The sequence below is a fragment of the Cebus imitator genome, unplaced genomic scaffold (assembly GCF_001604975.1).
Source record: "Cebus imitator isolate Cc_AM_T3 unplaced genomic scaffold, Cebus_imitator-1.0 Scaffold71, whole genome shotgun sequence".
In the NCBI taxonomy this organism is placed as follows: domain Eukaryota; kingdom Metazoa; phylum Chordata; class Mammalia; order Primates; family Cebidae; genus Cebus; species Cebus imitator.
The window spans coordinates 6,981,170-7,004,622 of record NW_016107386.1 but is presented as its reverse complement, the minus strand read 5'-3'; the positions used below and the strand labels follow the sequence as shown (position 1 = coordinate 7,004,622).

At 37.9% G+C, this 23,453-nt stretch overlaps 1 protein-coding gene across 2 annotated transcripts in view; it reads right to left on the bottom strand.

Annotated features, from left to right (window-relative positions):
* The window catches only part of HTR4 (5-hydroxytryptamine receptor 4), a 205,041-nt gene that overhangs the window by 59,690 nt on the left and 121,898 nt on the right, over positions 1–23,453 (bottom strand). For both annotated transcript variants that reach the window (XM_017531352.2, XM_017531351.2), the window contains exons 5-6: positions 15,404–15,557; positions 2,201–2,769 (exon numbers count right to left, since the gene is read on the bottom strand). In XM_017531352.2, the coding sequence (XP_017386841.1) occupies positions 2,201–2,769; positions 15,404–15,557 (723 nt within the window). The remainder of the gene's footprint in view (positions 1–2,200; positions 2,770–15,403; positions 15,558–23,453) is intronic.

The following is a 23,453-nucleotide window of genomic DNA, read 5'->3' as shown; positions in this document are numbered from 1 at the left end:
TGAATTTGCTGATGCTCTACCTGTGGGATTTTTAAGAAATATGCAAAATTTTCTTAGTTGTGCTAAGTTAAAACAATTTTTCAGAAGAATTAATTTTATGATTTGTTAATTCTTAAAGAATTAACAAATCAAAAAATTAAGTTCCTATACGTATCAGACAACATGCTGGGTATCTGGTATACAGCATTGAATAAAATAGGCAGAATTCCTGTCCTTTGTGAGATTTACCCTCTAGGGGATGCAGGTTTCAACTATTCTGTGTAGGCCACCCTTACTCTTATAAGATTCTCCACCCCCACAGGAAAACATCATAGACCTCATGAAGAAATTTATGGAAGAAAATATGGAGTGTACATCTATACGCCATCTCTAAATTATCTCTTTGGTTTACGATCATCCTGCAGATTACCAGACACAGCAGGATTTTAACAATACATCCTATTTAGTAAGATAGGCTTTCTTGGGCTGCCCTACAAACTCCCAAACTCTCTATGACAGTTTCTATGGGAAAAAAGCCATCAACTGCTAAACAACTGACTTAGCAAATGAAGTGTTGGAGCATACGCTGTTTGTAAGTTGTCAACAGCCCGTACTTAGGCAACTGCTAGCTTAAATAGCTAAAACCTATTTGGCACCCACATAGAAGTTCTTGTACACACACTTTATGGTTGAATTCTTTCTATGACACTCATGAAGGCATAATAATTAAGAGAGAATGTCAGCTTCTAGGAGTATCCTTTGGGGCCTTTCCACCAGCTTAAACCACAACACCATGCTAGGCTTTAGCTACAAATCTGCCTACACTTGTAGCAAAAAATGGAATTCATGCTCTGAGCAGCCTCCAAGGCACAGCATTTATATTTTAAAGCAATTCTTATTTTTATTTTCTTCTTTTATTAAACATGCAAATGAAAATATCCCCCAATTTTCAGCTGCCAGAAGAGCTGAATACTAATCATCATCAGAAAAATTAAATGCTTGTCTCAAAGAAGGAACTATTCTTTAGAAATTCCTGTGCATCTCAGGGCAAAGAAAAAAAATGTCACTGACAATCTAGTTTTGCTACAGGATGAATGCACTCATCACAAATGGCTTTTCATAGCTGAGAACAATTCTAGCCCAGGGTGACCAGAAATTTCTCAGGGTTTAGAAAGAGGTATCATAACTAGACACTGAACATTTGACTCCAAAATCACTCCCACCTCCATCCACCTATGTGACCTTGGGAAAAAAATCACTGCACATTTCCATATTCTCTTATATTTCATTTCCTTCCTTATGCTGTTCTATTTGCTTGAAATGGCTTCTCTGCTTTCTCCTTCATGTCTCCGATTCTTATGAAATACTGTTCTATGTTCTGTGAAGCCTTCCCTGAGCTTATTAAGCCCAATCAACTTCCTTTTCTTTCTACCCCAATTCTAGATTGCCCATACACCATTATATCACATGGTATTACTGTTTTATATTTATTATTGTATTTATTTTCAGTTTATCATGTTATTTATGGCCATCTTAGGTTTACAGGCACTATGCTATTACTCCTGGCCCTAATAATATTAATAACATTTTTAGTACTATTGCGAGTGCTTACTGTATGTCAGGTCCTATATGAATATATTATCTCTACTCATCACAAAACCTGCAAGAGATGAGAATTAACATTATTACCTTTCTTTAAAGGTAAGGAAAGTAAAACCAAGACAGAGTATGCAGATGGATAGTAGGAGCACTGAGAGTCAAGACAAAATCTATTTTACTTTAAAACCCATGCTTTTAACCACTACTCTAAAGTACCACCTTTAAATAATAATAGCTAACATTTACTAAATACTTATTAAGTGTCAGGGCATGCCGTGCGCTCCACATACACTAGCTAATTTCTCATAAAAACATTGTGATGTAGATACAGTGATTATTATCTTAAGTTTTTAAAAAATGACATTAAGGTTAATAATGTTTAAATGACCCACCCAAGGTCATAGAACTATGGAGACTAGAATCGAATGAAAGTCAGTCTCCCTCCAGAGCCTGAGCTCTTAACCACTACTCTATTCAATGACCAGATGGTAGAATCTTTTTTAATCTTTGCAAATTATATGCAGGTTTCAGGGATAACCCCACTGGAAACAGAAAACTGGAGCATTACTTCTTCTGAGTAATACAAATCCGCCAAATTGATGAAGTCCCTTAATATACTCACCTTAGCACATGTGTGGATCCGTTAATGGTTGTGGTTGAACAAGGGACAGTCTGGCCCAGAATGGAAGGTCTTCGGTAGCGCTCACCATCACAGCAGAGGATGATGAGAAAGGCACGCCTAAAAGACTTATTCAAGAAGGCGTAGAGAAAAGGGTTTAACCCGGAATTGATATAGCCGAGCCAGAGGAAAGCGGTCCACACCTGCCCAGGGACAGTGTAGTCTATGAAAGGATCCACAATATTGGTAACAAAGAATGGCGCCCAGCAGAGGCAGAAGCAACCCATGATGATGCACAGGGTCTTGGCTGCTTTGGTCTCTGTCCTCATGCGGTGAGTGCTATGCTGGTCTGCCGACTGAGGCCTGCCCTCGGAGGAGGCTCCTGCCCGTTGTAACATCTGGATCTGGTGGGCATGCTCCTTAGCTGTGACATAGATGCGGTAATAGGCCAGCACCATGAGAAGAAATGGGATGTAGAACGCCACCACAGAGCAGGTAATGGCGTAGGGCTTGTTGACCATGAAGATACAGTACGTAGAGTTAGAGTTCTGGTTGAACTTCCTCTTTTCTATCTGAGAGTTGGAGGGAGAGAGGAAATGAGCAAGGGAGGTAAAATGGAAAGAAAAAGTGAAAAAGAAATAGGAAAAATAGGGAAGAGTATAAGAAAAAAAGGGAAGAAGAAAAGGGAGGATCGAAGATGAAAGGAAGGGGAAGAGAACAGGGAAAGAAAAAAGGGAGAATAAAAGAGTAAAGGGGAAAGGAAAGAAAGAAGAAAGTTTATCAGCAAAGCTTTGGTTTTCTTATAAGCCTACAACACAAAGAACCTTGATGACAGAAAAGGAACATGATCATATCCCAGGGCTCAGAGAACTTATCTGTACAACAGGAGCTGAAGGCTCCAGGACAGAAGAGAAATAAAATAAACACAGAATCATTGTTTATTCCATTTACCCTACCAGTAGTGAAATTCTGCCTCTATTCTCTCTTTCTTCTCTGCTTGCACATAACAGACTAGTGTCTCTTCACAGGATGTCTGTACATGAGTAACATTAGAGCTCCTCACAGTACATATTATAGGTGCAAATTCCTGCACACCTCCCACTGCCGCTCCTCCATTCTCATTGCTGATAGATCTACTGATTCTAAATCTCTGGGCAATGAAGCTCAAATATACACATTTTTAGCAAGATTTTTCCAATAATTCTAAAGCTCATTAATATTTGAGAACCACTGCTCTATACCATTCTAAACTTAGCTCTTTGGGGGATGCTAAGGAGCACTTTTCTAGACTTATTTCTCTACTTATTGAGTTCCCTGATGAATGTTTGCCTCATTTAGATAACACAGAGTAACAGTGTGTGTTATAGAGTAATAGCCAAAAGGGACTTTAGGACTTTGGGGAAAAAAAGGTAGATATTTTAATGGAAGACAAGAATATATAGATTAGGTAGGGCAAGATCATGAGGGACCTTGGATCCCAACCAGAGTTAGAACCTAGACAATGCTCACTGCCTCAGCTTACTCTCCTCCCAAGTCTCTCCTGAACTCACTCCATTTATGTGCTCATCCTAATTACCGCATTGAAACTCCTTTGGTCAAGGCTATCAGTGACCTCTATGTTGCCGTTCTTCCTTTTAAATGAGTCATCTACGTCTTTGACACAGTTGAACCCTCCATCATTCTTCTTTTTTTCAAATATTGTAGTGAACCAAAATACATATGAAGTGCATAAATATTGTGTATGGATGGATGAATAAATATTACATAGTAAATATGCCTGTGTAATTATTATTCAAATCAAACTAGAGATTATTATCGAAAATGCAGCAGCCTCCCAAATGGCTTCTCCTAGTCATTAATATGCTCAAACATAGCCACTAATCTTTATCATCATGATGTAATTTTGTTTGTTTTCCAACTAAGTGTCAATATAATAATAAAACACACACAATCTATATTTTCTTTAACTTAATATTGTATCACTCACATGATTCCATGTACACGTAATTTATTTTTTTTCATTTTAGTATAATATTACATTATAGGTATAAACTATAACATTACATATTCCAATATTGATAGAATTTGAGTCACTTTTGGGTTTGGGCTATTTTGCATAAAACTGTTATGACTATTCTTGTACAAGTTTGTGTGTGTGTGTGTGGGTGTGTGTACATATATTTTCATCTCTCTTAGGTACACACCCAGGACTGAAATTGCTGTGCCATAGCTTGGGTATATACAGCCAAATGATTCCCAAAGGGACTGTATCAATTTATATTTCCACCATGACAGCAGGAGAGTTCCAGTTACTCCACATTTTCACACTTGGAATTTATTGTCAGTATGTAGTGGTATCTCATTGTAGATTTATTGATGATGTTCATAAAGTTTATTTGATTACATAAGTAAAATATTCCATGTGTTTTTTACTCTTTCCACCAGTTTAGATTACAATTCGTCTTATATTTTGTTACTGAAAAGTGTCCCGGGCATCCATATCCACATAATTATAGTGCATTGACATCACTCCCTTTGGAAAGCATGTGAGACTGAGTTTCTGCATCTGTTTCCTGATTAGCACTCTGGTTCTTTCAATGGGACCAGAGCATTGCCTTCAGAATGATGAAATATTGCCTAGATCTTGCCAGTCCCAGTTCTTGCAGCTGTATCTTCAGTTTCAATCCAAGTAAATCACCTCAAACTCCCAGTGTGCCCTGCTCTCTGCATCTTTGTTCCCTGTTTACTATGTCATGGCTATTTCACTGTAATTTTGAGTTAAATCCAATAAACTTGAATCAAATCTAAGTTCATTACAACCCTTCAGTTTCTTACTGCAGTTTTACTGTACATTTCCCGAGAACTAATCATGTTAATCACTGTTTTGCCCTTTCAATATCCTCTCTTATGAATTGATTATTCAGGTATTTTCCCATTTTAAAAATTGAACTGTGACCCTCCTTCTTATTGATTTTTAATGTAATAGTTCTTTTATATTCTAGATGTCTTTTGTCAGATTTATGTGTTTTAAATGTATCACTCTGTAGCATGGCTTTTCACTTTGCTATCTTGTGATAGAAAAAAGTTCTGAAAGAACTTATGCTTTTGGTTAATACTTTTTGTATCTTGTTTATGAAATCTTTGTTTACCTCTAAGTATAAAATACTGGCCAGGTGCGGTGGCTTACGCCTGTAATCCTAGCACCATGTGAGGCTGAGGTACGCAAATCGCTTGAGGCCAGGAGTTTAAGACCAGCCTGGCCAACATGGCAAAACCCTGTCTCTACTAAAAATAAAAAATTAGCCAGTTGTGGTGGCAGGCACCTGTAATTCCAGCTACTAGGGAGGCTGAGGTGGGAGAATTGCTTGAGCATGGGAGTCAGAGGCTGTAGTGAGCACAACTGCACTCTAGCCTGGGTGACAGAGTGAGACTTGGAAGAAAAACAAAATATTGTCAAAGGATATAAAGACATTCTCCTACATGATTACTTAGCATGTCTTCATTGTACTAGTTTTTATGCTTTTTTGGTTTTGTTTTTTCTTTTCTTCTTCTTTCTTTTTTTTTGACAGGGTTGCCCAGGCTGGAGTGCAGTTGTGCTCACTGCAACCTCTGACTCTTAGGCTCAAGCAATTCTCTCATCTCAGTCTACCCAGTAGCTGGGACTACAGGTATGGGCCACCACACCAAGCTAATTTTTTATATATTTTTTGCAGAGATAGGGTTTCATTGTGTCGCCCAGGCTGGTCTCAAACTCTGGGCTCAAGCTATCAGTCCATCTCAGCCTCCCAAAGTGCTGGGATTATAGGCATGAGCCACTGTGCCTGGCCAGGTTTTATGTTTAACTCTTCTACCCACCTGAAATTAGTTTTTCTGCATGGTATTATGCACAAGACATGGATATTCAGTTGACCCTACAACACGTATTGAAAGGACTATCTTTTGCTAGTTGCATTGCAGTGTAAACCTGGTCATAAATCAGGGGACTGCATATGCATGGCTCCATGTTTGGATTTCCTGTGGGTTCTCTTGAGTTGTCTCTCTCTGCATATACTGTTTTAATTTTTATAACTTCATACATCTTAGATATCTGGTTATAAAAGTCTTTGAACTGTGGTTTCTCTTCCTGAAGACTCTTGGATAATCTTATATCTCAATATTTCCATACAAAATTTAAAATAATGTCTCAGTGTCTATAAAAATCTCCTAGAATTTTGATTGGAATGAGAGGAAAAGGATTAAGGAAACTGACATCTTTACAATGTTCAGCCTTTGAATTAACTAACATGGTAATTCCTTCCCTTTGTCTTTTTAAGTTTATTTCAATAACACTTTATTTTATAATTTTCTTTGTGTCTTGCACATCTTTTGTCAGATTTATTTCTAAGTATTTTATGTATTTGTTCTATTGTAAATGGTACCATGTTAAAATTCCTATTGCTAACTGTTGCTAATATGTAGAATTTGGTGAGGATTTTTATTATAAGTTGGCTAAGTATTCAGCAACTTTGCTAAGTTAGATATCAACTATATTTCATCTTTACATTCTTTTGAACTTTCTCCAGGAAATACTCAAATGATCTGCAAATAAAGGCAGTTACATCTTTTTTCTCTTTTCAATCTTAATACCACTTTCTCTTGCTTTATTGAATTTGATAGGACCTCCTGTCTAATTATGAATAGAAGTGAGAGTAGTTGACACACTGTTTCACTCCCAGTTTTAGGGAGTGAGACTTCAATAATTTACTAAGTATGATATTTGCTACAAATTGCATGTCAAGGAGCTCTACTTGATTAAGGAAATTACCTTCTCTTCCTGGTTTGATCGAGATTTTTAAAAAATCATATATGGGTATTGAATTTTGTCAAAACATTTTTGGCATTAATGAGATAAACATGTGAGTTTTCTCTCCTTTCTTTTATCAATGCAATGAATTTCAATGACTGCATTAAAATTCCTGGAATAAGTCTTATTTGTACTGGACCCTATGACACACTAATTTTTTTTTTAAAGATTGAAGGACTTTTCTACCAACTATGAACACTGCCTGCTGATAGGTCTTAGTCATCAACCTTCTCTAGAAATAGCTCTTGATTGAAGAGAACTGCTTAAGACAATGTCACTTACACTTCTTGGTATCAATCTGCACCCAGTGTGACTATATACATGCATAAGCTATGAAGAATATACACCTATATGGTATACTCGCAAACACACTATTTTATTCATCTATACTTTCAGTATCTTGTTTTATAGACTATTATAAGGCTATCATGTATCATCCTCTTTAATTAATATTTTTATCAGTTCAAGAAATATTTCTATATATCTACCTCAAGTAATATTGCTTGCCTTAAATTTATTCTATCACTTACAATAGTAGAGTAATACCAGCTTTCTTTGAATTATCACTTGCATAGTGTATGTATTTTTATTATTTCATTTTCAATTTTTCTGTCACTTTATATTTAGTGACAGAATATATGCTTCTCTTACAGGCAGCATATATTCACATTTTGTTTTGATACAGTCTCACAACTTTGTTTTTTAGAATCTATTCTTTTAATAATTAAGTATTTACTAAAATTACAGATTGATTTAAGTTTGTCTATGATCTTACTGATATCTATTAATCTCCTCTGTTTCTTGGTCCCTTGTTTCCATCTTTACTGCTTATTTTGGAATAATACTTTTTATATTAACACACTCTCTCTCTGTATTAGCTTATTGCATATGCATTCTTTTATTATCTTTATTTTGGGGGCAAAAACTAATTACAGTCTATTTCATACATTTACCATTTCCCTGGCAATGCAAAGATCCCAAACAGTCTGTCTCCATTTGCCTGCCCTATGCCTGCCTTTTATGCTATTGTTTTCATGCATTTTAATTCTACATACATTTGAAAACCCACAAGACATTTGTATTATTGCTATTTTAATAGTTAATATTCTCTTACACTACCCACATATTCATCATTTCGAGTGCTCTGCACTCTGTGCTGAATTACGGTGCTTCTATCTGGAATTATTTTCTTTTTGACTGAAAAATTCCTATAAAAGTCTGTATAAAACCCTGAATGGAAAAATTCCCTCCATTTTTGTTTGCCTAAAAATGTCTTAATATCATCTTAATTTTTAAAGCATATTTTCCTTGGGTATAGAATTCTAAGTTGTAGATTTTCACCATGTCATTCCATTGTCTTCTCACTTCTTTCATTTTATTGCATGGTCAGCTGTAAGTTTTATTTTTTCAGTTAAATAAAATTTATCATTTTTCTCTCATTATTTTTGAGATTTATAAACTTTTATTTTCAGCAGTTTTTAAAAATGAATTGTCTAGATATAGTTTTCTTCTTTGTTTAACCTGCTGGGGCTTTGTAGAGAGAGTTTCTTGAATCTGTGACTAATGGCTTTTATCTGTTTTGGAAAATTCTTAGGCACTATTTCTACAAACATTGCATTTGCCCCATTCTCTCTCTCTTCAAATAGAATACTAATTATATGAATGTCAGAACTTTTTCGGCTTTTGCTGTGTGTCTATGTTCTTAGTTTTTGGTCATTTAGTCTTACTTCTTACAAGGCCTGGTGACTTAATTGAAGGACAGACATTATGTATTTAAAAGTACAGTTAACATTAGGCATGTTAACAGTAAACTCTAGAGGTGGCAGCCTCTTCCAGGAAGAACTTGATTTTCTTCTGGCAAGCAGATAGAATATAAAAAGCACACCTCAATCATGTTTAGGTTGTGTTTAATGCGTTACTTTCAATGGCAAAAACCACAATTACTTTTGCACAGGCCTTATATGACTTAGTAAAGGCCCCTATGGAAATAGTAGAGGTCTCCTTTTTCTCTTGGATAGTATGGCTACTCAAGTCTTATTTGCCTCAGTTACTTTCCAATCTTCCAGTATTTTATTTAATCTTCATATTTTCTATTTAATTCAGTGTGTTTTATTTAGCTTTGATAGTCATGCTCATGACAGTTTCCACCTTATATAGAAACACAATTCTCTGTCCTTCCTTACAATATGTTTTAAGGCATATTTGCTTCTAAGACAATTTTCTCTTTCTTTGTTTTCTTCCTCACTGGCTGTTTCTTCCAACTGTCCTTTACTGCTCTGCCTTCCTTAGACCACTTCTATTCTCTATCTACATGCATTCCTCAGGTGATCTCATCTAGTCATATGGATTTAGACGATATTTAATCTTTAAGAATGCTCCACTTTTTTCTCTTTCTCGTCAGGACCTCCTATGAACTGCATAATTTGATATCGAGCTGCTTACTTGACATCTCCGCTTGCACATCTAATAGATATCTCAAATGTATGTTGTGGAAGCCAAGCATTTAACTCTCCCCACTCCATAAACCCTAATTTACACACAGTATTCCCACCTGGATTGATGGTCGCTCACTCTCATTTTCTAGTTTTTTTGTCTAAAATCTTGGGTGATGTTGGACTTAGGTTTTTCTTTCACATTCTTCTGTTTTTAAAATCCTGTTGGTTGAATCTTCAAAATATATCCAGATTCTAAATCACAGTCTCAATTGTTATCAAGGAGGTTGGAGCACGACTGTGACTCACCTGTCAGATTACTTCAACAGACTCCTTTACCGACTGCTTTTTTAACAGAAAAAACCAGAAAGAATCTTTAACAATATAATTCAGGTCATGTCAGAGCATTGCTCAATACTCTGCAATGGCTCCCCATTTTTCTCATCGTAAAAGTCAATGCTCTTAAAATAACCTGAAGCGTCCTACACTATCTTTCTCCTATATATTTTTTAAAATCCTTTCCTACATTTCCCTCCTTCGTTTCTGCAAGAGCTACACTAAAATTGATATGATAGGAATATTCTGCCACAGCACCTTTGCACTAGCCATTTTTCTGGCCTGGTATATACCCCGAGATATCCACAAGCACAACTCCCCCATCTCCTTAAAGGCTTAACTCAAATATCGCCTTCTCAATAAAGCCTGGTCTAACACCTTATTTTAATATTACAACCTGCTATCCCATTCACATGCTTTTTCCTACTATTTATCATCTTTTAACATCCGAGATGTCTGCTTATTTTTAATCTCTATTTATTTTCATCTCATCACTTATTGTCTGCCTCTCTTTGTTAGAATATAAACTTTATAAAGAAGTGAGTCATTGTCTATACTGTTTAATAATGTACGCTAAGCATCTGAATTAGATACTCAAATATGGTTGGGGCTTAGTAAATACTTATAGAGCAAAAGAATATGTAAAATCTGACAATTTCTCACCACCTCAAATTGCTATCATCCTGGTCCATGTTAGCATCATCACTTGCCATGATAATTGCAATTCCTTCCCAAATATTGCCACTATTTTCTGCCATTCCACAGTCATTCTCTACGGAGTAGCCAGAATGATTCTTTTAAAACATAGGGCAAATAATGTCATTCCTCTCATCCAAACCCTTGGAAGCTTCTTCTATCACTCTGAGTAGCCATAATCTGACTCCAGGCTACCTCTCTGACCTCTACTTTTCTTACCAATTTCCTCCTTGCTTACTGCTGTCTGTAATCTTCTAGGCCATTCCCTGAACTACCCAAGCATGCTCCTGCTCAAGGGACTTTATGATTATTGTAATTTTGTTCCAAAACACTTTTTTTCTTGATGCTTACATGCCTTGCTTTCTCTCTTCCTGCAGGACTCTGCTCCAGGAATATTTTATTAAGGAAGGTGAATGTTACATGTAAAATAATATCTTGTCGTCACTCAGTTTTTACTTGTTTTTGTGTTTTTTTTGAAAAAATAAAATGTAACACCAGAAATATATTGTACTTTCTCCTCACTAGATTTTAAATGCCATATGAACTGAAAATTTTTTACCACTAATTTCTCAGTTACCTATGGAACATAGTGAGCATTCAATTATTTCTTGAATGAGTAATTGAATAAATAATGCAGCTGTTATGAGCTTAGACTTTGAAGTCATAAGATTTTCTTTATAAAACGGTTATTAAACATAGTAATATTGTATTGGTTAGATGATATTAAAACATGTGAAGAATTTAGTATATTATTTATAAATATTTAATAAACAGTGATGATGAAAAGAGAAAGCAGGTTTAGGAATATAATTGAGAAAATTATTATGTGAACACTTTGAATTTTTAGGCTGTTTCTTTCCTGTTACGTTAACAGCCCTACACTGGGTTGGTGTGGTTACCAATTTGTAAAATTTAGGGGTGGAATAGGACATTTCTAGCAAGCTTGGCTTTAAAAGCACAGCTGATTTCATTAAGCAAAGGAAGAAAGTCCCTGGAGTCGGTTCCTGCCTTGGGCATCTGTACTTGCATGTATGTGCAGGTTTATACGTGTGAATAGGACATTTCTAGCAAGCTTAGCTTTAAAAGTGCACCTGATTCCATTAAGCAAAGGAAGAAAGTCCCTGGAGTTGCTTCCTGCCTTGGGCATCTGTACTTGTATGTATGTGCAGCTTTATGCATGTGAGTATACAGTTGGTCATCATTATGCATGGATTCCATCTCTGTGAATTCATCTACTCACTAAAATTTATTTGCAACCCCCCAAATCCCTCAAATCAATACTTGAGGTGCTTTCACAGTGCCTTTGTGGTCATTTGCAGACATGCATGTGCACAAAGCAGTGGAAAATTTGTTTCCTGACAGGTGTGTTTCCAGCTGAAGTCAAACAAGGCGATGCTCTACCATCTTGTTTCACTTCAACAGGTGTCCCTTTTGTTATTTGCGGGCACATATTTTGCCTTTTTGTGCTTTTTGATGGTGATTCCATGGTTTAAAATGGACCCTAAGTGTAGTGCTGAAATGCTATCTTGTGTTCATGATTACAAAAAACCTGTGATGTGCTTTACAGAGATAATACGTGTTTTAGACAAGCTTCATTCAGGCATGAGTTACAGTGCCTTGTCTATCCATGAGTGCAATGCTAATGAGTCAACAGTATAAATTAAATAGGAGTTTTTAAAAGGAAACACAAATAAAATAAGGTTATACATTGATTGGCTGATGAAAACGTTATGACCAGAGACTCACAGGAACCTAATCCTGTATTTTCTCCTGAAAGCAAAGATTTGGTATTTGCCAGTTCAGCGTTTGCGGTGACTTTATAAAATTTAATTGCCGCCAACAACAAGAATCAGCCATATGTATATTGTGACCACGTGGGTTGTGCTAGTATCTCTCTAGGCAGGTTTGGTGTGCAAATTAGTGGACAAATATGAATATTAGGAATGTTAACAGTAAACAGATGCTCCATTTCCCATTTAGGTGAATTGGGGTCCATTTTAAACCATGATTAAAATTAAATAGGCAATGCCTTTGGCTTACTCTAAATGAATACAAACTTTCTGGGTTATTTCCTTTAGAAATTCTATGCCAGGAGGTAAAAGTACTGATCCTTTATTAAAAGTTCCCAATGCACAGAAGCATATGCTTCCAAAGATATTCTCCATTAGGGAATAAGTTTAGCATAAAAACTAAGAGCATAGACTCTGGAATCCAAAGCCTGGGCTCAGATACAGTCCCTACTATTTCCTGCCAATGACTTTAGTGAATAATCTCCCTGATCCAAGGTTTGATGATGTATAAAATGAGGAGTATACTAGGATCTACTTCATAATGTTGTTGTAAGGCCTAAGTGAGATTCACAGGAATAATGATTAACAGGGGGCTTCACACATACATACTAAGTGTTCAACATTTACTGGCCATTATTATTCTTGGAGGAATAATAATTGTTGAAAATTTGGATTTCATTTCCTCCAAGAATTATAAAACTGACAGTTTAAAATAAATGGATAGGATTCAAAAAATATCCATGCAGTCACCCTTCGATTTCACTCTCTTGCCTCCAGCATTTCTTTCATAATCCCAAGGAATGCTTGTTCTGACATACCGCATGCAAATCCTGGCTCAGGGCTTGGTTTACAGTCTTATCCTTGAAAAGGAACAAGGCAGGACTAAGAGCTAAGTATGAGGTGGAAAGAGGAAAGGGCAGCTCCCTCTCTTGAGGGTTCCATTGCTTTTAATCTCTCCTCTTCACTCCCCTTCCCACATCTCCATGTATCCTGGGACCAATTTTAAAGTGAGTGCCTGACAACTTCCTTATGGAATATAGATTCCTGCTAATGAATCCAGACTGTAGATTTTGATTTTCATTATAAGTTTAGTATGTCAAAGCTGAAGGACTCTTAAAAGTTTGTACCTAGACAGAGTGAGACAGTTAATTTTATGTGTTAACTTGACCAGGCCATGGGGTATCTACACATTTAGTCAAGCATTATTCTGGGTGTGTCTATGAGGAAATTTTTGGATGAAATTAACATTTGAATCAGTAGACTGCCTTTCTCAATGCACGTGAACCTCATGCAATCCATTGAAGGCTTGAATAGCAGGGAACTCTTGCTACCTTACTGCCTTCCAGCTATGGTATCAGTTTTTTCCTGCCTTTGGACTCAAACTAAAACATTTGGCTTTCCTGGGGCTCTGGTGTGCCTGCATTTGGACAGGAGCTACACTATTGGCTTTTCTAGGGCTCTAGCTTGCTGAATGTAGTTCTTGATACTGGTAAACGTCCATAACCACATGAACCAATTACTTAACAATATGTTTTTTTTTTCTCTCTCTCTCTCTACACACACACACATACACACACACATTCATTAGTTATGTTTATCTGGAGAATCAATACACAGGGATTGGAATAATGCCTAGCATATATTGCATGCTCTCCTAGATCCCTGGTAGACATTTTTCTCCACTGAGGACCAATAGATCCTCTGATCACAGCCATTCAGTAAGTGAGACAGTTCAGAGCTGGGCTCAGGGCTTAGTTCTCTAAACGTTTAGCCTGGGGCTCTCTTCATTCCCTGGCAGCCTCTACGCACATGACATATTTTCCTCAGGTCCACGTCGGCTGACATGGTTTGGCTGTGCCGCCATTCAAATCTCATCTTGAATTGCAGTTCCCATAATTCTCATGTGTTGTGGGAAGGACCTGGTGGGAGATAACTGAATTATGGGGGTGGTTTCCCCCATGCTGTTCTTGTGGTAGTGAATACATGTCACGAGATCTGATGGTTTTATATTGGAAAACCCCTTTCCTTAGCTCTAATTCTCTCTTATCTGCTGCCATGTAGGACACGACTTTCACCTTCCACCATGATTGTGAAGCCTCCCCAGTCATGTGGAACTGTGAGTCCATTAAGCCTCTTTTTCTTTATAAATTACCCAATCTGGGTACGTCTTTATCAGCAGTGTGAAAACGAACTAATACATCAGCCTTATAGATTCTCAACATAAAATGGAATAAAGACCTTTTGGGACAAATGGCATGTCGCAGACCCCAGAGTCTAAGCTTTGAATACCTGTCCAGTTTTCTACAAGCTGTGTGACATTGGGCATGTTACTTAACCTTAACCTACATAAGCTTGTGAACCTGGATTTTCTCATCTGAGAAATGGGGGAAGAACTATACTTTCCCCACAGGGAGATTTTCAAGATCATATATAAAATATTTAGCATACTCTTTGGTATACAACTATGTTGAAGAAAAAAATTATTCATGACATTTGTTAAAACAGTAAAGCAGACTTTATTCAGGACCATCAAGATAGGTTATAGGGACTACTGTGATGGGATTTTGCAGCAGAAGAGAGAACTGAAACACAACAAGGAAAAGCGGAAATTTATAGCCAAACAGCATGGTGAGTGGGGCTCAGTGAGTGGAAAATTACCAATAGGAAACATCAGGAGTAAGAGAGGATTACGGCTAAACAAACCTAGCAGTGCTCTTGCTGAAGACAGGACAAGGTGATCAGACATCACCTGGGAGATGGTGGAGGATGAAGAACCCGATCAAATATCAAGGGTAGGGGATTGTGGCTAAGCCAAGTTAGCAAGATTTTTTGCTAAAATTGGGCGATGCAAAAACGGACATAGAAGTCCAAAAGTCAAAACCTAGTTGGGATAAGGATTCAGAAAAGTCTGACTATAGTTGGGTTAAGGAGAGGATCTTTGTCAATAAACATTCAAAAGTGTTAGCTTTTTTTTTTTTTTTTTTTTTAAGCTATCACTGAGACCACTATCAGATTCTTAGAATACCCAATCTAATATTATTTATTCATTTAGGAATCCCAAGTAAAGGTGATCAGACAGTAAGCCAGTGGGGTCTGTGTGTATACTCACCAAATCAATTATGCCAATGTTATTCCAGCCTTGCATTATAGGGAGAAAAGAAATAAACGTTGGGATGACCCAGCAGCCTCCCAGCATTAGTGCGATGCGCAGAGGGGTCATCTTGTTCCTATAGACCAAAGGCTGGCAGCAGATGGCGTAATACCTGGAGAGAGGATAGACAGCAGAGCATAGGCATGGACAAGGAGGAAAGGAAGGGAGAGAAAGAAGAACGTATGAGAGGGAAGAGGGGAGGAAAAGCGGGTGGAGCAAGGGATAGAGAGGAACAAACATTGAGAAGAGTTGGAGGGGAAACAATAGAAATAAGAAAAGAAAAAAAGAAATAATAAAGGGTGAAAGAGGAGAGCAAGTAGTAGAGGAAGGGGAAAAGAAGGAAGAGAGAAGGGAGAAAAGAACAGAGGAAGAAATGATTATATGATACAATATAGTATGCTGGCCTGTGAGTTTCTGTTAACATAAATATTAATATATACTTTGGATCACATCTGAGAATCATTGCCTGCAGTTAGCCCCACAGTCCTCTCCATCTTCCAATATCTGGAGGAGCTCCACACACACCAGAATTTATTTTCTGTCTCAGGCACTGTTCCGACACTATCCTGATGCCTGTGCATTGAGGAGCTTCTGTTCAGCCCTCTGGGTCTCATTGTCCAGGCACCTGTAGCCTATTTGTTTACCACTTGAGGTGACCCAGGCATAGCCCTACATCTGAGCTCTAACCACTGTATCTCGAATTTGTCCTTTTCCCCTTGATCACCTGCCTACATGGAAGTGGAGCTCTAAGTCAGTGTTGTTTTTTAAATTGTAGTTCACAGATTCCCCTCCATCCCCCCATCCCTGCCATGCTGTATCAAACTCACCTGAGGAAGCCTTTTTAAAATGCAGATCCCAAGGATATCCTGAATCAGAGCCTGTTGGTGAACAACCTGGAGCTTGCATTTTGACAAGTGTGAGTCATTACTGCTGTGTGCTAAGGATACCCAATTTCCACCTTCCAAACACGTATACCTCCTGGCCTCCTTATGGTTGGGTAGGACCAAGCGACTGGTCCTGACCAATGAATCATGAACAGAATTAACATGCATCACTCCTAGGACAAACCACTTAACTGTTTCTGGGATATTAAGAATGTAAAATTTTGAATATTTTCTGCTCCATCATTTCCTGTCTACTGGATGAGACACCCCAATTCCATTAATTAGAGTCTAACCTCTCTCATGGGACTCAGTGCTCACACTTTTTTGATTCCATGTTCTGCCTATGTTCTTCCCTTTTCTTCCTGCATCCAGAAAGAGGTACAACCTGCCCATTTAACAGTCTGGCCTGTCCTAGACCATTCCTGCATATTATTATGGCCTTGGAAATCACCTCTTCCATGCCCAGGCATGGCATGGAATTTCACAAGAGGCAGAATGCTACAGTAGATCTATCATCTATTTCTCTTTGGGAGAGTAAAAAACATAAATGCAAAAGAGCCTGGAGACTAAGTCTATTCTCTAAGGTTTTATATCATTTAATGATGAACCACCCCCATCCATCCCTCATTTTATGCAGTTCACTTTGTTAATTTTTCCCACCTCTTCTTTTCTTTTCTTAATTCAAAGCATAACTAACATAACAATGGCTACATTCTTTGAAGAGGCGGTAGTAGGATGGGTTGAGAGAGAGGGTGGAATGAGGAGGGCCCAGTGTTGGAGTATGAGGAACAGGTGCCTCAAATGCAGGAAGAGGAGAAATCCCCCCTCTCCTACAAGGCATTGAGAAGCAGCTGACTGCATTGTTCCAAGAGCTCCTTGTAGCCAGAAGCTTGATGCAGCGTCCTGACCTGGGCCAGAGTGCAAGAAACAACAGATCAGAGAATGGGAGAGTGGCTTGCTCAGAAAAACCATTGTCTCAATTATAATTCTGACATGGCTGCAAAGTCAAACTAAAGATAACTCAGTTATTGAAAGAATCATGATTAGCTGAATTCCCTCCATATTGTTGGCTTTCAAGGAAGGCAAATTTTATGCGCGGCAAATTTTTCTGAATGGTGATATTCATAATCATCAAAGGTTTATTATTAACATAGAATTAATGATGAATTTGAAGTGGATGAAATATACCCTTTTTTTCAAATTTTGTTTCCTTCTTGATTTCCTGTTGGGGGGCAAATCTCCTTCCATTTAACACCCTTCCTCCTTTCTCTTGTTAATAGCACTCCAAATCCTTCAAGAGTTATCTCTTTGTTGTTGCTATGGTGTTATTGGGAAAACAAATGATGGGATTCTGACTTTTCTAGCCAAGGAGTGACCTGATCAGACTTTCTCCTGGAACTCAATGCCCTGCAGAGGGATGCAAAATGGGCAAGTCGACAGAGGGCGCTTTATCCCAGCAGCAGCCCCATGGCAGGGCTGGGGATTCATTCGTGCTCCTTGGATCTTCTGCAGCATGCTCTTACCCATCAAGTCCTCACTCCTTAGCTCTCTCTTTAAATAAATCACTTCATATCTTTCCAATAAATTATCTTTTTGCTTAAGCTGGTGTCATGGGTTGAACTGTGTCCTCCCTCTCCCAAAAGATACATTGAAGTCCCAACTCCCAGTAACCTTGGAATGTGATCTTATTTAGAAATAGGATTGTAAAAGAGGCAGTCAAAGCAAAATAAGGTCTTCAAGGTGATCCTGAATCCAATGTGACTGATGTCCTTATGAAAAGGAAAATTTTGACACAGAAACTGATATGCACAGTGGAAAGGTGGCCATGAGGAGACGGAATATTGGAGTGATGTGTCCATAAGCCAAGGAACACTTAAAGTTACCAGCAACCACCAAAGGTCAGGAAGAGGCAAGAAATAGTCCTTCCCCTACAGGTTCCAGATGAATCATGGCCCTATTGACACCTTTATTTCAAACTTTCAGTCTTTAGAACTGTGAGACAATAAGTTTGTACTTTTCTAAGCCATCCAGTTTATGGTATCTGTTATGACAGCTTTAGCAAACCAACACAGTTGGTTAAAGGCAATCTCTGTTACTTGCAAGCAAAGTATCCTGCCTCACACAGAACAGTAAAACTGGCTTGAATGCCAGATATATCTTTCATAGTGTATTTTTTTCTAAGTAAAAATATCTTTTTGTTTTATTCAATATACTTTCAGATCATAGCTCAAGTTTTGACATCCTTTCTTCTATTATCCCAAAAAGGCAATAGAGGGATAAATGAAGAATGAATTCTGCCCTATCTTTGTTGTGTATTCAATATAATTGTCAAGGTTCATAACCAGGTGCTGAGATGTTGCCAAATAAAGAGCAGATTTCAGAAATTTTGGTTGGATCTCCAATGTTACAAAAATCCAAAAGTTCCAAAAGACAAGGCCAAATTAAGTATCCTTCAGGGCACTATTCACCACAACCAAGGTAGGAACCAAACTAAGAGTCTATCGGTGGATAGATAAATATAGAAAATGTGGTATATACACACAATGGGATATTATTCTGCCATAAAAAAATAAAATCCTATCATTTTCAGTAGCATGGATGGAACTGGAGGACATTATGTTAAGTGAATAAGCCAGGCACAGAAGGATAAATACTGCATGTTCTCACTTATGTGACGGTGCTAAGAAAATTTATCTCATTGAGGTAAAACCTAGAATGATGGTTACCAAAGGCTGGGAGGGGTAGCATGTAGGGGGGATATGAAGAGGGGTCAGCAAATGCATACAAAAATACAATTAAATAGTGGAAATAAGATGTTTGTGCAGCACAACAGGGTGACTATAGTTAACAGTAATTTATTGTATCTTTCAGAATAGCTAAAGGAGTAGATTTGGAATATTCCCAACACAAAGAAATGATAAATGTTTGAGGTGATGGATATCCCAACTACCCTGATTTGATCACTACGCAATGTATGCTCATATCAAAATATCACACGTACCCCATAAGAATGTACAACTATTATGTACCCATAAAGTTTAAAATGTTTTAAATAGATAAATAATATCTTGCACGATAAAAAGTACATTTGAGAAAGCAGGATGTCTTACCTGAGAAGATTCTTTGATTTCCATAAATGGATGTGGATGTTTAGAGGGTTATGTTAGGAAAATAGAAGAATTTACAAAAAAGGGCTTTAGAATGTATGGTTATATTGGTGCTCATAACATTTTTATAAAAGCCTTTACTGTATTTCTAAGTCTAGCATGGCCTGGGATATTGCCAGTTTCCCTTGACATAATGAACATACCATGAACAATATTGCCCTACATTCTGCTGTCCAAATGTTCTATGCTTTAATTTGCTTTACCCTAGATTTCTAGGAGCTGCTGCTACATAGAATTAAATAGTGGCAACCGGTTTCCTTTTAAAACGCAACTTAAAAGAGGATACTATGAATGTAGTACGCATTTTACCAGTCTCTTACACTTTTTTTTTTTGAAACAGAATCTTGCTGTCACCCAGGCTGTAGTGCTTGTGTAATCTTAGCTCACTGCAACCTCCGCCTCCCAGGCTCAATTGATTTTCCTGCCTCAGCCTTCTGAGTAGCTGGGACTACAGGAATGCATCACCACGCCTAGATAATTTTTGTATTTTTAGTAGGGATGAGGTTTCACTATGTTGGCTAGGCTGGTCTCAAACTCTTGGCCTCAAGTGATCCACCAGCCTCAGTCTCTCAAAGTGCTGTGATTATAGGCATGAGCCACCACACCCGGCCCCCTTACACATTTTACATATACAGTCAGTTTCCTGGAAAGTGCATGCAAGAAATAAAGCGCTTGAACAGCGAGCCGATCCTGTAGGGGGCTAAGGTGGAATACGTCGAAACACACCCAAACACAGGTGTAGAAAGTTACTATTGCAGGATCTGGGGTGATTAGGCAAGCCTAGAAAAAATCCTTTATCTATTTTTTAAATTATCAATAAGTAAAGGGGGAAAAGGATTTTATTTTACTTCAATTTAAATTAGGTTAGGTAAATTGTTAGTGAGAGGTAAGAATACAAATAAGAGAAATATTGAATTATGTCTAGGTGTATGTTTTATTTGCATTTTGTCCTCTACATCTTCTTCAGTCTTGTCCTCTGTCTTATGGTAAACATGATTTGATTTGTAAGTATAGAATATAAGGTTCTTATTTGGAGCTCAAACTCCAGCATCTACTTAACTTTATGTGCTCAAGATTCATATCAAGGCCTAGCACCCTTGCGAAAGCCAGCCTAAATAAGTCACCTCATATCCTTCCAACGTCTTTCTGATCTTTTCTTTCAAGCAAAAAATCGAAAAATGTAAACATCCTCTGAAGGCTGGACTCAAGAATCTAAATTAGGTAGGTGAAAATCAACATCACTGAATAAAGTGATTAATAAAAATTGAGTTCTAGTGTTAAATAATGGTGCTTCCTTAAAATTTTAATATTTGTCTGTCGATAAAACTAGACAGAAATCTGATAACTTGACTTTTATATATGCAGTTGATTTTCAATTCCTATATTTGGATTGTAATGCCCTGCTAATAACAAAAAGAAAACTGACACACATACACCACCACCAGACAGAATTAGCTAATTAAATTTGCAAGTTCTTTGGAGGGAGGTAAGGCAAAATGCACTGGCTGATTTTATAATAATAGGTACTACTTATTTACTTACCAAGGGCTCTGCCCGTTTGATCTCATTTAATCCTCACAACTATTAGGTTGGTGCCAAAGTATCATGGATTTTGCCATTAATTTTAATGGCACCAACCTAATACTTTTGAGACAGGAACAATAAATGTATCCATTTCACAGATGAGGAAAGAGAAGCACAGGAGTGTTAGAAATTTGCTCAGTCTCACAGGTGGTAAGGACTGACCTGGCATCTAGCCCAGGCAGCCTGACTAAAGAGCCAGGACAAAAACCTCTTATTACTTCACTCAGCTGCCTGTCTCATTGAAAAGCCACTTTGGAAACAATCAAAACACACAAATACTGAATCTCAGAACTTGAAGGATGCTGAGAATCATGAAATCCCCAAGTCCCCTGATACGGTTTGGCTGTGTCCCCACGCAAATCTCACCTTGGATTGTGGCTCCTACAATTCCCATATATTGTGGGAGGAACCTGGTGGGAGGTGGTTGAATCATGGGGGTGGGGCTTTCCTGTGTTGTTCCCATGATGCTGACTGGGTCTCACAGGATCTAACGGTTTTATAAAGGGGAGTTTTCGATAACCTCCAGTTTTTTCCTCTGCTTAAATTAAATTTCTATCTAATTCTTTTTCTGCATAGTTGTTCTACAGACATCTGAAGAGAGCTTTTACATTTCTCTGAAGTCTTATTTTCTGCACATAAAAAATTTCCTATTGCTCTCAACTGGGGGTGAATTTGCTCACCACGGGACATTTAACAATGTCTAGAGACTGTTGTTGCTATTACAGTTGGGAAGTAGATGCTACTGTCACCCAGTGGGTAGAAGTCAGGAATGCTGCTCAACATCCTGCAGTGCATAGAGCAGCCCCCAATAACAATACTGGTATATAATGTCAATACAGCTAGTGCTCGACTTATGACCACGATTGGTTCCGACAGACCGGTCGTAACACGATTTGGTCGTAAGTTGAGTAGGCTATATGCACGTGGAGATGGTAGTGCTGCCGGAAGCTGGTCCACACTGTCGTACGCCCAGCTGGGCAACGTTTGCACTGCCAGACGCGGAGCAGTCGCGGCTAGTGATTGTGGACATAAAGTCGAATGGTCGTAAGTTGCATAGGTCATAAGTAGATCAATACCTGTAGTTCCGGGACTGAGGACCCCTGGTTTAGATGAGGAACTTTTCACCAATAGCAGGGACTCTTTGTCCTCTATATGTGCTATCATGTGTCATTATCTCTTAAAAGTGGGGTACCACAAGGACAGCACTGTGTTCTGGTGCATTGTATACAGACCAAAAACCACTGCCTTGCCTTCCACCCTGCTCACCATAACTTAACATAGCCTAGGAGATACCCAGAAGCATAGGACACCTGTGCCCCTCAAGGAGAAAATCATCTAGGACAGAAGGTGGGAAAAAGTAAAAGTGTCCCCCAACTGATGTATAAGTTCCATGAGGGTAGCAGTGTCTGCCTTATTCTGCATTGTGTCCATGATGGCTAGTACAATGCCAGATATATTGTGGATACTGACAAACTGGATTTTTAAAATATAATCAACTCTCAATCAGTACTAAGTACAATAAATTCCATTAAAATATGTCACCAAATTTTGGAGATGTGAACAGGCGTATCCAGTGAGGGATGGGGGGAGGTTTTCTTCAACAGTGTTTTTTAAGTCAAATGCTACACTCTGGCTCAGGATGGTGGAGGAGAAAGTATAATCTAGGTGCTGTAAACAGCATGGCCAAGGCCTGAAGAGAGAAATCATATTTATAGGAAATACATACCCATAAATGTATATTCCTATATCCATATATCATTATAAAAATAAGAGTAAAGTTAATGGAATTGTAGGTTGTTCACAGGGAAGTAGACAAAAATAAGCCTAAAAAGGCTGACTGGAGCACGTCTCAGAGCAGTGGTTCTCAAATCATATCATCCATCTGAATCACTTAGAAGACTTGTTGAAACACAGATTGCTGGTAGGTCCGGCGTGGCGCCCAATAATTTGCATATCTGATATACTTCCAGGTAATGCTGTTGCCAGTGGATTGGAGCCCATGCTTTGAGAACCATTGACTTAGAGGTTTTGAATGTTAGGCTAGGAGGAATTACCAAAAGTTTTTTAAGCTGAAAAATGTCCATCATAATCAACATTGTTGCATACTTTACTAAAAAAGCTGAATTAAAACAAAGTCAAGAGAAGAGGCTGTTGATTCATTTGCTAGATGGACAGTGTTCAATAGGTAAAGTGATTATCTCATCTCAGGAATACATGAATCAGCAACGTTCTCCAGCCTTCCATTGGATATTTCCCATTCTTCCTTAACTAGAAAACTTTTACAAAGTAGTTAAATGAAATGTTCAAATGATGAGTGAGGTTCCAGATGGCCAAGATTAACTAAAATGAAGCAAAGATATTTACAAAGTAATT